The 14,917-nt window shown below is 37.1% G+C and overlaps 1 protein-coding gene across 2 annotated transcripts in view; it reads right to left on the reverse strand.

Moving 5' to 3' along the window:
- The window catches only part of ARFGEF2 (ADP ribosylation factor guanine nucleotide exchange factor 2), a 108,935-nt gene that overhangs the window by 9,533 nt on the left and 84,485 nt on the right, over positions 1 to 14,917 (reverse strand). For both annotated transcript variants that reach the window (XM_027851359.1, XM_027851348.1), the window contains exons 26-34: positions 13,000 to 13,151; positions 11,670 to 11,842; positions 8,625 to 8,785; positions 5,514 to 5,644; positions 5,269 to 5,398; positions 4,008 to 4,143; positions 2,248 to 2,386; positions 2,092 to 2,146; positions 788 to 902 (exon numbers count right to left, since the gene is read on the reverse strand). In XM_027851359.1, the coding sequence (XP_027707160.1) occupies positions 788 to 902; positions 2,092 to 2,146; positions 2,248 to 2,386; positions 4,008 to 4,143; positions 5,269 to 5,398; positions 5,514 to 5,644; positions 8,625 to 8,785; positions 11,670 to 11,842; positions 13,000 to 13,151 (1,192 nt within the window). The remainder of the gene's footprint in view (positions 1 to 787; positions 903 to 2,091; positions 2,147 to 2,247; positions 2,387 to 4,007; positions 4,144 to 5,268; positions 5,399 to 5,513; positions 5,645 to 8,624; positions 8,786 to 11,669; positions 11,843 to 12,999; positions 13,152 to 14,917) is intronic.

Consider the following 14,917-nt stretch of genomic DNA (forward strand, 5'->3'; position numbering starts at 1 on the left):
CTGAGTCAGTTTGGGCTAAAGATGTGTGAATTTCAAAAACTGGCTAAAAAATGACTGATCTCTCTCCAGATGAAGCTAGTCAGTATGGAACCAGGTAGCTCACTTGTGAGAAATTAGAAGCCAAGGAAACTGGTAGAAAGCAGCTCGCAATCATGGTTTCAATCATCTAATTACACTACGTTTAAGGGCTCCAAGACTGTCATGAAGTACTCCAGCTACAAGTAAACTGCCTGTCACCCTGCTTGCACTCACTCTGAAGGCTCTTGGAAGAGCCACCTGTTCAGGAGCCATCTCATCTACTGAAGACTTCCTGATCTCTTCGCCAGTTAGAAGTGATTTCTCCACCCCGAGTCTCTCCTCCCCCTCTGTTTAACTTCTTTGTACCTGCCACAGTCTAAATGCCTCACTCCCTGAGAAATCCCACACCAGAGCTTTCCTGAAACAGACATGTTCTCCTACCAGGTCTCTTCCACCGTCCCACTTCTCAAGTTCAAATGTGAAGTCTTTCCTGAAACTGATTCCTCCTTCATCTGATCACCTACTAGTCTTGTCTTCCTCCTACGCAAGTATCATATTCTTGTTTATCTTAGATCTATCTCATTTTTCTGCTCCCAAAATCTTATCACTGTATCTTCTTTCCCAGTATTTAGTAAAGTGCTACGCATGCAGTATACACTTAAATATTTTAAAATTAATGAAAAATAGGAATATCAACCCTAAAAGGTTTGAGGATAATTTTTTGACGAAGATGATAATGATGACAATGATAATAAAAATCGAGTCTTACTTGTATATGGTCTACCTTTCCAGCTGTCATCAGTTGGGTTAGAAATCTGGCTCTGACCTCTTTCGGAGGGATTTTTATCTATACTGCTTAAAGACTGGCGGTCCAGATCCAAATCCTGTAAGTTTATCAGAAAAGAAGAGTATTTACTAAGCATTTTATTTTTCAAGCAAGATTCCATTTCTACAATATATTAAGGTTTTTCATACCATTTATCTCTTCGGCACTGCTTGCATTTAACCTTCCCACTTGTCTCAAAGTAAAATCAACCCTGACTGCTCACTGCAGTGCCTTTAAAAGGCATTTTTTTGGGGGGGGTGAGGCAATCAGGGTTAAGTGACTTGCTCAGGGTCTCACAGCTAGTAAGTGCCAAGTGTTTGAGGCTGGATTTGAACTGAGGTCCTCCTGACTCCAAGGCCAGAGCGCTATCCACTGCACCACCCAGCTGCCCCAAAAGACATTATGTTTGAGAGGTGAAGAGTTTGAATTATTTTTTCTTCTATGAAAATTGTTTTTAAAAAGATATTTAATTTAATTTTAATTTAATTAAAAAGATATCTATGGATATCTTATTTTAATCATAAATACTTAACATCCACTCTTTGGGAATAAAAAACATATTTAATTGATACATTTTATTTTTTACATTAGCCATTTCTTGAAACACTCCCCATTCCTAGCACTGAATCCCTTACAACAAATAAGAACAGTTAAAAAAACTAAGCTATAGAGTGATTTGGCTGGTCAATTCATGCAGTACATCACACTTCATTACTGATAGGAAAGATACTTTTTGTTATCTATTCCATAGGGCCAAAATTGGTTACCAAGAGCTCAGCCTTTCTTTTAACACTCTTTTCATTTATATTACTATGGTCCTTGTCCATATTATGTTCATTGAGCTTACTTCACCATTCATCACCTCCCATAAGTCTTTCCACGTTTCTATGCAGACTTCTGATTTGTCATTTCTTAATGCATGATTTTATTCAATAAAATCCATATGCCACAATCTATTTAGCCATTCTGTCAATCTGTGGGCAGGCATGCCCTGAGAAGGGATCCACGGCTGATCCATTCATCCATTGAGATGGAATTTGAACCTAGGCTCTCTGTATCCAAATCTTATACTTTATCCACCAAATCATTCTTCCCTTTACTTACAGCTTTTTGAAACAGAAATTCTATAGTTTATAACCTACGTGTGTCCCACAGATTACAGAACCATGAACTCTTTGGGCAGACAACTTTTAAAAATATATAGAACCAAAAGAAAAAAAAAGAAAGCAAAAACTAAACAACTCTACCAAGTGTTTCTCTGATGCATCATCCTCCATTCCAGCAGGCCTCCATGTTAGCAAACTAAAGCAAGGGAAGAGGAAATGGGAGAGAAAATTGTTTAATGGAAAAAGCAAAACTGAACGCAGGGTAAACTGCACGTTAGCCACTGCATCAAAACTTACATGTGTGGAATGGTTGTTTTGAAAATGTCCAGCATACAATTACAAGTTTCATTCCAAACATCAGGGCTGAATTTCTCACCATTTGATATTACTAAGTTTTCTAAACAATTCGTTCCAGATCGGGCCAGCTGCTCATTATCTATAAAATAAGATAACATCTGTCAACAAACTTTTGCTCCTTTTTCTATGCCAGCTGTGTCGTCCTCATGCCACAACGTGGGAGGGAGAATATGCCACTGGTGGTTGTGCTCCTTGAAAACCTTCTTTTAAAGCAGTGGTGTCATACAGGTCCTCTAAGTGAAGAGCTAAGAGCTAGTTCCCTGTATCACTGGTACTCTGCCAACTCCATACATTCTACATCCTCCATGGACCAAATCCCCTCCATGAAATTTTCCCTGATCTAGTTAGATGAAAATAATGTTTTCTCATAGGATTTCATACTCTTTCTGCACTTACTGTTTTAATTTACATAATGCTAACAGTAGAATGAATCTGACACTTCACCCTTATTCACCATTTGGTATCCAAGGAATAAACTGCACACAGAAGATAGATATTGAGGAAAATTCAGGCAATGTTTTAATATTATATAAAATTATTACAATTGCATTTTAGTCATTTAAAATACTTGAGATACAAACTTATGGTGGAATTTGTATTATTATTTAATTCCAGATATAATAATCATTTTGGCTATTTCTTGCTTCCTGAATTTTTATCATGATAGCTCTCTGCAAAATTTTTGGTTACTAGTAAGTCCTCAATGCACATTATCAAGCCTTGTGTAATATTACAAGTTATTACACGTGGAGGTGAGTACATGGAACACATCAACACGTGTCAGACACCATTGTGGGATTGAATGAAAAGGGTAAGTATCAATGTTTTTCAATGATGGTGTCAAAGGTTCTAATATGCAAATATGTTTTGTATGACTGCACATGTATAACTTTTATTGAGTTGTTTGCCTTCTCAATGAGAGGGGAGAGAAGGAAGAGTGGGACAGAATTTGGAACTCAAACCTATAAAAAACATTGGAAAAAATTAAATATTAAAATAAAAAAAGAACAATAGTGTAAAAAAAGGAAAACACCTTAATGTATATTTTCCAGAAACTGAGAGCTGCCTGGTGTGAAACTGATAATGAAATAGTTAGAGAGAAGTCAAGGTCACTTATAAGAACAGCTCACATAGACATAAATTTAGGACGCTTTTCCATGGTGACCCCACACTGCTCAAGCAAAGGGTCATTTACATGAACCTGACAGGGTTAGAAGCACAAAGGCACAGCACCTATGAATAGTATGGAAGAGACTTCACAGATCACCTATGACCTCTCCCATCTGGAGTGTGAATCTTCTCTTTATAATGCCTCTAAGGAGGAGTGGTTAGCCAGTCCTGACTGAAACACTTTCAAGACTAAAAAATACACTTCTAATGGGACTTGTGTCACTGTCAGTGAGCTCTAATTGCATGTAAGCGTCTCCCGTTTGGGACCCAACAGAATAAGCCTAACCCCTCTTCCATGTGACTTCCCTTCAGCAGTGACTGTCTTGATACAATTATTAAGTCCTTGTAACAAAAGACAAATAAATACGTTTTTGGGGAGGAGAGGGATTCTGTTTTTATGGTCCACACAATTAAATTACACATTGTGCAGGCCATTAGGGTCTTAAAAAATTATACTGAGGCATTCTTAGCATCTACTTATCATCTAGTGATATACCCAGAAAAACAATGATTACAAATTTGAAGAGTACCTTGTTTTACACACCAATGTAACTGTGCAAACACATCAGAAAGCAGAACTTCATTTAAAGCTTCGTAAAACTGTGTGAACACATCACAAATAGCATAAAGTGCATGATTGCAAGTTGTGGTCATCCATTCTGATTTCTGGAAGAAACAAAGAAATATTAAAAGGCTTCCTAATCACTTCCATTTAAAAAATCTTCAGCAACAAAACAACTGAGGCCCAATGAACATAAAGCAGGCATTAAAAGCTCCCTTTTAAAACACAGCTCAAAATGTAATAAAGCTATTTACTCTTGGGGATAGTATATAAAAACATTTTTAGATGCCAGCTCAGTAACAGAGAAACTAGCAGAATATATCAACAATTACTGCAAAAGAGTTAATATGGTGTAGTAGAAAAGGTATGAAATTTGGTATCAGGAAACCTAAATTTGTCCTAAGTCCTGAAACTATCCCTTATTACACACTTGTATGAACATGGGCATATTGTTAATAACTATGGGTCTAGGTGGCGCAGTGGATAGAGCACCGGCCCTGAAGTCAAGAGGACCTGAGTTCAAATCCGGCCTCAGAAACATAACACTTACTGGCTGTGTGACCCTGGGCAAGTCACTTAACCCCATTGCCTAGCCAAAAAAACCCCCAAAACAAACAAAAAAATAACAATGGGTCTTAGTATCCCCCTCTCTATAAGAGTAGAACCCCTGCACTGTCCTTCTTAGAGAGACGACACCAAGATCAAAAAAGATAACCTAAGTAGAATGGTTTGAAAACCATGAAGCGCTACTAGATTTTGTGTTCCATATGGTGGATATGGAATGGGATTGTGGTTTAACTAAACCCTCTCTTCCTAAGAACAGTGCTCTGTGTTCAGCTGAAGTGTAATCAATGTTTCTGTTAAGTGAATGTCAGTTATCATCTGACTATCTCTCTCTGTGAACATACTTATACACAATGGTCATAATGACCAGCATCTTTTCCAAAATTAACTGTGTTTTTGATGAGGATCCGAATAAGCAAGGTGATTTTAATTTTCTCTCTAGTCGAAAAAAACAGGGAGATCGTCTAGATTCTGACTAGCTTATGCAAGTTAGAAGACTAACAGAAACATTTTAAACCTTAAAGTACTATGTAAATGTGACTTATTACTGAACAGTACTTTCCATCACCTCAAAGTAATATTAAAGTAGCTCAAGTCTTAAGATAGGAGATGAAGCATCAAGTAGACAAAATTCAAAGAAAAAGTTCTTAAAGTATTCAACTTACCTCTGACTGCTGCTCAGGGAGTTTCATATTGTCAAAAATTCTAAACACAATTCTGAATAGATCCTGCCACCAATGCTTTTCAAAAGTGTGACCGTAGCTCTTCATTATTTCAAACATCACTGTGAGTCCTCTACAGAGAGCAAAGGCAGTGTGAAAAAGAGAAGATCTATCAGCTTCAGCAATTGACAACAATATAATTTCAATAAACAGAATGAAGCAATGGAATACACCTTTCATATAATTACCTTGTCCGAACATCTAACTTGCATCTATTAATAATGCAAGAGAGTTCAAACAGGATAGGGAACCAGCCTCGAACCCAGACTCTGTCTCCAGGAGCTACATTCATATCATCACTTGTGTATTCTTGAAGCACCTATAATAAAAATCAAACCTAAGACATCAAGACCTACTATATAACAAAATGCATGTCAGAAAAGAGGTAGTATCAGTATACATATTTCTCTCTTCAAATACCTAGTGATTGAGTTTGCCTTCTGGCCCAGGGGCCCTCTTCTCACATAGAGCAAACATTATGGACAACTACCCACCCACCATTTAGAGCTGTTAATGTTACACCAGTCATTTCCTATGGGCTAATTTTTAAAATGCAGTGGGAAACTTGGGAATGGGGGAAGATCACAAAAGCCCTTTGGGGGCTCAAAGTTGGAAAATCAGGCATTTTCATATATTTAGAAATGCTGTAGAGGTCAAAGCATCTTGGAATACTTGACTGGACAGTTCCAGTGCTCATGCCTTTCAAAAATGCAGCTCTATCAAACAAGAGCCTTTTTTCTCCAACCACTTCAGTTATATGCAGTTGTGGCCATCTTCACACCTCACTATGTCCTCACATTGCACCACTTCCAAGAGTCTCCACTGATAAATTGTAATCTCTCACCTTAACTTATACACTCGTCCTCTGCTCTCACTCACGTTAACCCTATTCCTTGCCCTCATCTTGACCACTGATCCTTCAATCTCCTCCAGTTCATCTCCCTCACTCAGGCATCATTTACCTCTTCTCTATCTGTGCCCTTCATAACAAACCTTCTGGTCTTGTCCAGAAGTCAGTTTCTCTCCTCTCTCTAGTGGAAAATTTAATTTCTCCACCACTACCATCTTCTTCCTATATGATTACAAATAAGATCAAGTTTCCATAACACTAAACAAGTCTTTCACTACTCTACTGCTTCTACTACCTCTTTATTTCCATCTCTCTTTCTTCCCTTTCAAGGCCTAACTTGAAAAAAGTCTTTATCTAATGCCTATTTTCCTCATCACTCAATCTTTCCCCAAGCCTTTGCAATCTTTCATTCTCATCACCTTACTGAAGTTATTCTCTTAAAAGTCCTTGCTAACCCCCTAATAAATTCAATGGTCTTTTTTCATCCTTTATTTTTCTTGACACTCTCCAGTATTTGACAGTTATTGGGTATTCACTCCTTGTGAATATCCTCTCTTCCCTTGGCATCAGATATATGAATCTAAACCAACAAGTATTTATTAAGTGCCAACTATGTAAGAGGAATTGTGAGGACATAAAGACAAAATGAAGAATAGCATAAACTCTAGGAGCTTATATTATATTGGGGGGGAGGGAAGAGAATGCAATATGTAAATACCTAAGTATATATGAAATAATTTGAGGCAGAGGGAGAAAGCTTTAATAATTAAGGAAATCAGGAAAGGCTTCCTGTAGGAAAGGGCCTATGAGCTTAACTTTAATAAAAATGTGGGATCCTTTTACTTTTAATAACTTCTTTCCTTCACTATCTTCTCATCTTCTTACCTCTAAAGATGAGTGTTCTTCAATGTTCTGCTGTCAGCCCTTTTCTCATTCTACCCCTCGGATATTGCATTCATTACCATGAGGAACCATGGCATAATGGAGAGTGCTGTACTTAGAGTCACAAAGATCTGAGTCTAATCCTGCCTCACACATTTATTAGCTGTGTGACTATAGTCAAATTAACTTAACCTTTCTTGACTTTAGTTCCTTGCCCCTAAAATGAGGGAGTTAGATTTAATAATCTCCAAGGTATTTTTCTGTTCCAAATCTATGTATAATTCTTTGAATAAAACTATCACCTCTACCCAAATGACTTCCAATTTTTAAACTGGTATAATGGCATCATTGATTTGTTTCTATTTAAGATCACAGATTCCTTACTACTTTGCAAAAATGTGTGGGAGGGCTTTCCAAGGGTACATAACATCATTTTTTTTTGATGTATTGATTATTTTTGCTGAATTTTTTCCCCCTCTGCTTAAAATTCTTTGTTATAAGAGATGGCTCTTTGGAGGATGCAGGGAAGAAAAAGGAAGTATACATGGGGAAATTTAAGTGATGTAAAACCAAAAGATAATAAAACTTTAAAAAGTTTTTTTTAATCTTTTTAAAAAGATAAAATAAAATACTAACAGATTCATATATTGTTAGAGCTGGGAAGGATCTATAAAAACAATCTAATTCAAATGCCTCATTTTATAGGTGAAGAAACTGAAGCCCACAGAAGTTGACTTGACAAAAGAATGGCTCCCAAATCAACCTCTTCCCCATGCTCCATGCTCCGTATCTCCAACTGTCCCACCTGCTGACATCCGTCCCTTTCTTCAAGGCTCAATTCAGATGGCCCTTTACTCCACGAAGTAGTCTATATTTCCCTAGTTCTGAAAGTAATCTCTTCCTTAAAGATTTTTTTTAACACTTTATTTGGATTGCCTCCTTGTACTTTACCGCATTTAGTCTTTTATTAAAGTTATTGGCTTACATGTCTTATTACCCACTACACTGTGTTAGTTCCTTCAGGGCAAAGATATTGTCATTTTCCTTTTCTCCAGTGTCTAGGCTGGTAGAGCTTAATACATATTTTTAATTGAATTTGCACATTACTGTATAAAATGAGTAAGACTTTTCTTCCTTCTGATACAAGGTGGTCACGTGTTCCTGTACAAGTCATACTTCCCCTTGACTTAGGCAACTCTCTAAGACTCTAAGCTTCAGAGAAGGGGTTGACCTGCAGAGGGAGCATTCTACAATTTGTAATTTGCAATCTAATTAGAGAAGAAATCTTTAATGTTAATAAGAAGTAGGTATTTTTAGAGTTAGTGGCGCTATGATTTAACTTAGTTTTTCTTCTATCCACAGTTAGTGTGCCATGTAATTTCCTGAAAGTTTCCTAAACTTCCTAAAAATTTCTACATGAAGTGAAAGAGCTAATACCTGCAGTGTTTATTTCAAAACAAACAGCTAGTACAAAGTAAAAGCAGATCCAAAATATAACATGGACAGCAGTTGATGATAATAATTTTTCCTCCCCAATCCCTAGTCAACTAAGGGAAAGTGAACCTACCCTGGGCCTTTCAGAAACATATTTCCCACAGTAGCGGATCAGTCGAATTGCTTCCATGCTGGTGTCAGGAAAAGAAGCGTTGCAAGCGAACTCAGATAAGCACTTCACAGCATCTTGAAAGGAATCTATTGCAGCAGGGAAATGGTGCTGAAAGATAGTTGCTGGGGAAACATAAATTGTGTCATTTAACAGTGTTTGTTAGGTGGATAAGACAGTAAAAGTACGACTAAATCTAAGAGAAATGTGTCAATGATTTTCTCTAGGACAAAAGCTTTTAAAAAGTTATTCCTAAATAATATAATAAATATACCTCAGTCTAAATTGGTTCAAATTACTTCAAAAAATATCATGAAGGCACACATAGTTGAGGATCATAACAACACCAATTGGACATACTAAGTTAAGCTGGTTTAGAATATAGGAAGTTGATGAACTATACAATTAGAGAATTGAGTATCTAAATTATATTATTTCACAGCATAGTTTAGTGGAAAGTAACCATGGCTTCTATTTAGAATTGAACTGGAGTCCTAGGTAAGTTACTTATAACATTTAGAATCTAATCCTCTTCACCTTACAGAATAAGAAACTGGGGCCTAAGGAAAGGAAGTAATCTGCCCAAGATCATGCAGGTATTAAGTGAAAGAGTTAGGATTCGTACCCAGGTCTTTTGACACCAAATCAAGTGCCCTTGCCACTACACCACAGCATACCACTAGCACATCCATACTCACTAGTTGTGTGAGCATGGGTAAGACCCTTTACTTCTCATCATTAGCTTGCTGAAAGCTCATCTGTAAAATGGGGATAATACCTATAAAACCGACCTCACAGGTTTGTTGTGAGGTTCAAATGAGATAATATATTTAAGTGTAATGCAAACTTTAAAATGCTATATAAATTTCACTTACTATAATTATAAATAATTTGCTTTCTCTGAGTCTCAGTTTCCTTATCTGTAAACTGGACATAATATGCCTAACTCTCTACCTTCATTTTAGAAGATTGTAAAGTGACTGGTAGGTAGTGTATTACTTTTTCAAGCAAAGGTTTAAACACCCACTTTACAGTAATAAGCTAGGCAGCTGGGACACAAATACAAAAGTGAGACTATCCTTACCCTCAAAAAGCTTCCATTCTTACTAGGGAGACACAATATGTTCAAAGATACTTAAATCCAGAATATATATAAAATAAATACAAAGTGATTTGCCAAGGCACCAAAAAGTGGGCGGATCAAGGGACTTCTGAAAGGATGTGACACCAACTGAACTCTGAAGACAGCTGGGGTCTCCATGAGATGAGAAGGAAGAGCATTTTGGGCTTTGGAACAGCTTGTGCAAGAGCAAAGAGCTGGAAGATGCAACACCAAGTGGAAGCCATGAATGGAGAACAACAGCAAGTAGGAGACTTTATGGAATCAGTGGAAAGACAGGCTGTGGCCAGACTGTAAAGAACTTTTAAATGAGAGCTTGTATTTTTTCTATGGACAATGAGGAAAAATACGAAATCTTATAAACGTAGTCTTGCTGCTCTACCTGGTTTAAACTCCACCGAAGAAGTTACTCCCTGGCTCCCCTGTTCCCTTTCCTCACCCCTGCTTTCCTCCTCCTTTTGTGTGTTGCCTCCCCCATTAGATTGTTAAGCTCCTAGATGGCAAGGACTAGCTTTCTCTTTATTAATTGTATTCCCAGCATTCAGCACAGTGCCTGACACATTGCAGGCACATAATAAAATGTTTATTAGATTGGATTGAAAGGGATGACTTTTTTGTTAAGTAATGATGTAAAAATGTCTACTTTTCCCATCTGTAGAAACAAGAGTCCCAAATTTGCTATGTCAAAGGAGGACAAAGATAAATCTTCCAACTAGCACATGTTCTAAGAGAAATCTCTTAAAGTCAAGATGGCTGACACTTTCATAAGGTCAGGTACAATTTTGGGCCATCCAATAACTCAGGCAAGGAGGTTAAAAATGCAATGAGAGTTGTGAATGATAGAATAATAGAAAAAAAAGATAGGAAAAAGTTAGAATGTAATGACAAGAAATTAAAAGAGTTCAACTTCTAGTTAAATAGGATACAAAACACCTCTCTGCACCCTTAAAGGACCAGCCCAGTGTATGTTTTCTGGAGCCACCAGCCAGCATGGTGGACTCTGGGCTGGGCTGCTGAAGAAGGGGAAGGGAGACCAAATGAGCAAGGGAGAAAGTGAAAAGAGGAAGAGGAAAAGAAAGAGGAGGAAGGGCATGGACATGATTCTGTTTTCAGTGGCACCACAGCACAGCAAACTGGCCTGTGTCCAAACTGGCCCTCAGTGTCCTATTCTCTTCCCTGACTTGCTGGTACAAACAATGGCTCCTAATATTCATTAAACCTCACTGAACTATGCTGTTGTGGGAAAAGTGCCTGAATAGGAGTCAGGGTGGTTAACTCTTTATGTGACTTCGAGTACATCAACTGCTCATTTGGCCTCATTTTTTTCATCTGTAAAACTTATTCATTAGACTTATTCAAAACTTATTCAAATATAATAAATAAATACTCCTTAAAATCCAGCAATAAAAGTCTGGAAAGGCAGAAGGCCAACTTCTACTTATCTCAAAAAATTACACTTTTATAGAACTTTTGGGTTTACAAAGTGTTTTCCTCACAACTACTCCATAAGGTATTAATTATTAAGGTGTACTAAGTATTATTACCCCATTTTACAGATGAAGAAATTGAGACACAGAGAGGTTTAACAATAAAGTCACTCAGGCAATAAATATGAGAGTCAGGATTTGAAAACAGGTCCCCTGATTTCTCCTGATGAGTTGTCTTTCCACTTTTCCTCGAAAACAAAAACAAAAACCAGTCCCAACTTTTGAGTTAAAATCATCTAAAGAATAAGTACACCTTAAGAATTGAAATCATCTCTGTAACTTTATTCTAACTTCCTCAGACTGATTTCTATGGGCAGAAATTTTATATAGCGAAGGGGTTTTGTGAAAACATTACATAAAATGTAAGATGTTTTATCTCTGTGAAATTTAATTACTACTTACTGACTATATGGCCTGTTGTTTGGAATGCCAGTTCCACAATATTCCCATCATGATCAGAAGCTGCCTGGTGGAATACGGCAAAGATATTCTTCCAACCTGAGCGAATGTTAGCCGCTTGGGAGTTTACCATCTGAGTTATGCAGCGGATGACCATGTCTCGAATGGTGGGTGATCTTAAGAAAAAGGGATAGCCATATCATCTGTTCTTCAGTATACAGGAAAGAGAGTTTAACATAGCTACTAAATTAGAATTAATATTTTTTACAGTTACCTTCAAGTCATCAAGGCGCAATAAACATGTTACCTTTATTTCTCTCCATGTACTTCACTATGAAGCCCCATCAGACCACTCTTTATTCCTATCACTCCCTTAAATATGAACTGTCTTCCTTCTCTGTTCTCTATGCCTAGAACGTCTTTCCATCTTCACCTGTTGAATTTGCCATCTGTCTTTTAAACCCCAATTCTAATGTTATCTTATCAATTTATGTCCATTTCCCTCCTAGACTGTAACCTTCATGAAAGCAAGGGCCATATCTTAGCTAAACTTTTTATCTTCTTTAGGAGCTACAAGTGGCATTTTAAAAATTTACATTTAAATTTGAAATATCTACAAATAAGGCATTTAGAAAATTTCTGGAAACTAATTACATTAAAGCTTCAAAAAAAATCACCCCAGGTCTACCCCAAATCAGGTGACCTTAAGCCCCAAAGCATGTGTGCTGATATCCATTTATAGTCAACTGGACTACTGACCCTAATGGGGTTTATGTTACTCTTTAAAGAACCTGCTTTGATAAGCCAGCCTTTGAACACATCACAGTACTCATCAGGAGTCAATCTTCCTGTTTTACTTATGGTTCACCTTTATAGCAACTAAGAAGGGGCTGGGGGGATGCAGGGGTTGTCCCGCAGGATAGGAGGTTACCAGATGCTGTCCTAGATTCACAATGACCTAGGTATTTTCACTGATAATCAATGATTAATAGAAAATGCATATTTGTCTATGGTATTTCCTTGCTACTGGAATAAAATCAATTTGTGGGTAGGGACTCTATCTAAACTTAACTTGCTTAGGGTCAAAATGCATTCCATGGCAGGGGAGGGATCAGTTTAGGAGCAGGGTGGCATAGTGTATTCAATAGATCTGGCAGTCCCAGCTATCATATGAAATAATCTTCTGTAAGTCATGTCCCATCTCTGGGCCTCAGTTTTCTTTTCTGTGAAATGAGGGGAATGGACAAGATAGTCTTTTATATTTCATCCCACTCTAACAATCAAAATATTGCGGTTTGGTTGTAGTGGTTTGTGGTGGGAAGGAATCACACACCTGTTTTTCTTCATAATATGCTCAAATGGTCTTAGAAAATCCTTCTGGAATCGGAAATTGGCTAACTCTCCCTTCTCAAGAAACTTCATGGACAGCTGCCTCAGTGAATCGACAGCAAAAATGGCCACATCTTCATTAGGATTACAGCCAACCTAATAATGAAGAGAAGGTGTGGGAAAATATATAAAAGCTTACAAGAGTGAAAATATCACCTAACATTTCTATGAAACCCCTCTAAGATTCTTTCTAGCTCTGGAAGTCTAAGAATCTTTAGGTCTAAATCTAAGAATCAAGCAGTCCTTTGGGCTCAAAGAGGGCTCTAAGATTTAAAGATTTTTTTCAAATATGCCCACATGGCAGGCACAATACCTAAATGAACACCAGAAACACAAAGAAATATAATACATACAACATATCTTACTTTTTATACTGTTAAGACATTTACTTTGACCATAGCTCATTTTATTTTTGGGTTTGAGCTCCCCGGCCAGTTACATTTTTCCAGATTATATTAAAGCAAGAAAATGTGTGCTACAGCAATTGAACAGTAGTGAAACGCAAGACAATGTATATAATGATAACAATAATGATAATAACTAGTATTTATATAGTAATTTAAATCCACAAATGATCTCATTTGATCTTCACAACAACCTTATGGTAGGTATTATTATCCCTACTTTACAGATGACAAAATTGAGACTGAGAGAAATTAGTGACATGGTCACACAGTAAGTGTCTGAGGTAGGATTCAAACTCAGGTCTTCCTGAATCTATGCCGAACATTCTATCTGCTGTACCACCTAGCTACCTCTAATAATGCAAATTTGGTGCTAAAATATCCAGGAAAACATGGATTATTACTGCAAATGGGTCTTAAAAAGGTAGAAACAGGCAAAAATATCTAATGTCATTAACTGGTTCACCAAAAATACTGAGTATAACAATGTTACAGTGTTACAATGTTATAGTTAATTCTATAAAAACAATCTTATAAACACCATAGATGGGCAATAATATGGTAGGTGAAGTTACAGCAGAACTTATGTGACATTAGGCAAGGTCTGACCTGTTGTCATTTACAAAGTGCAGAAAGTGGTATCTACAAACTTACAGGAGAAATAAAGGCAGCAGCCAAGCTTTCCATAGCATTTTGTTTAATAGCATTGATTAGGTGGAAGTGGGAGTTCAAAATTAATAAGACAGGCATAAAGAGTCTAATTACTCTATTCTGCTTTGTCTTTCAAGCTTGCTGTTAAGGACCACACAGATGAATATAGACTAGAATGACTATCTACATGTAAAGCAGCTGAAGAAACTGAGTTAAACTCAAAGAAAACGCAACAGAGACAACAAAGACCTAAACTAGACAAATATGAGAATATACTTTGTGAAAAGAACCTCTGAGAAAAGAAAAAAAAATGAATGATTTATGGTTTCACAATTGCCAGTACCAAGAAATTGTAGATAAAATCTTTTTAAAATACATTTTTATGGCTAGTGCTTGTCCATACCACCCTCCCACAAAGTTATTCTTTATAACAAAGAATAAAACAGACAAGTTTGGCAAAACTCCTCGACATGGCAGAGGAGTCTGCTATCACATGGAGTGTACCACAGCCACAGGGCCCCTCTCCATAAAGGGAAGCAGTTGTGTTCTGATAGCTCCTCTATGGGGCCAAGGTTGACAAGTGTAACTTGACAACATTCAGGGTTTTTGCCTGTTCTTTCCATACACATGCAGAGCCATTATGAATATTGTTTTCTTGGTTACGTCAGCTTTTTTTTTTTATCTTGCCACTGCTTAGCACAGTGCCTATTACGTAGTAAGTGCTTAATAAATGCCTGTTGATTAACTGATTTCCTTTAGGTTAGTTCGTGTCATTCTATGCTTCTCTGTATTCATCACATTTGTTTC

This window comes from Vombatus ursinus, unplaced genomic scaffold (genome assembly GCF_900497805.2).
Source record: "Vombatus ursinus unplaced genomic scaffold, bare-nosed wombat genome assembly UNPS02000580.1, whole genome shotgun sequence".
NCBI lineage: Eukaryota > Metazoa > Chordata > Mammalia > Diprotodontia > Vombatidae > Vombatus > Vombatus ursinus.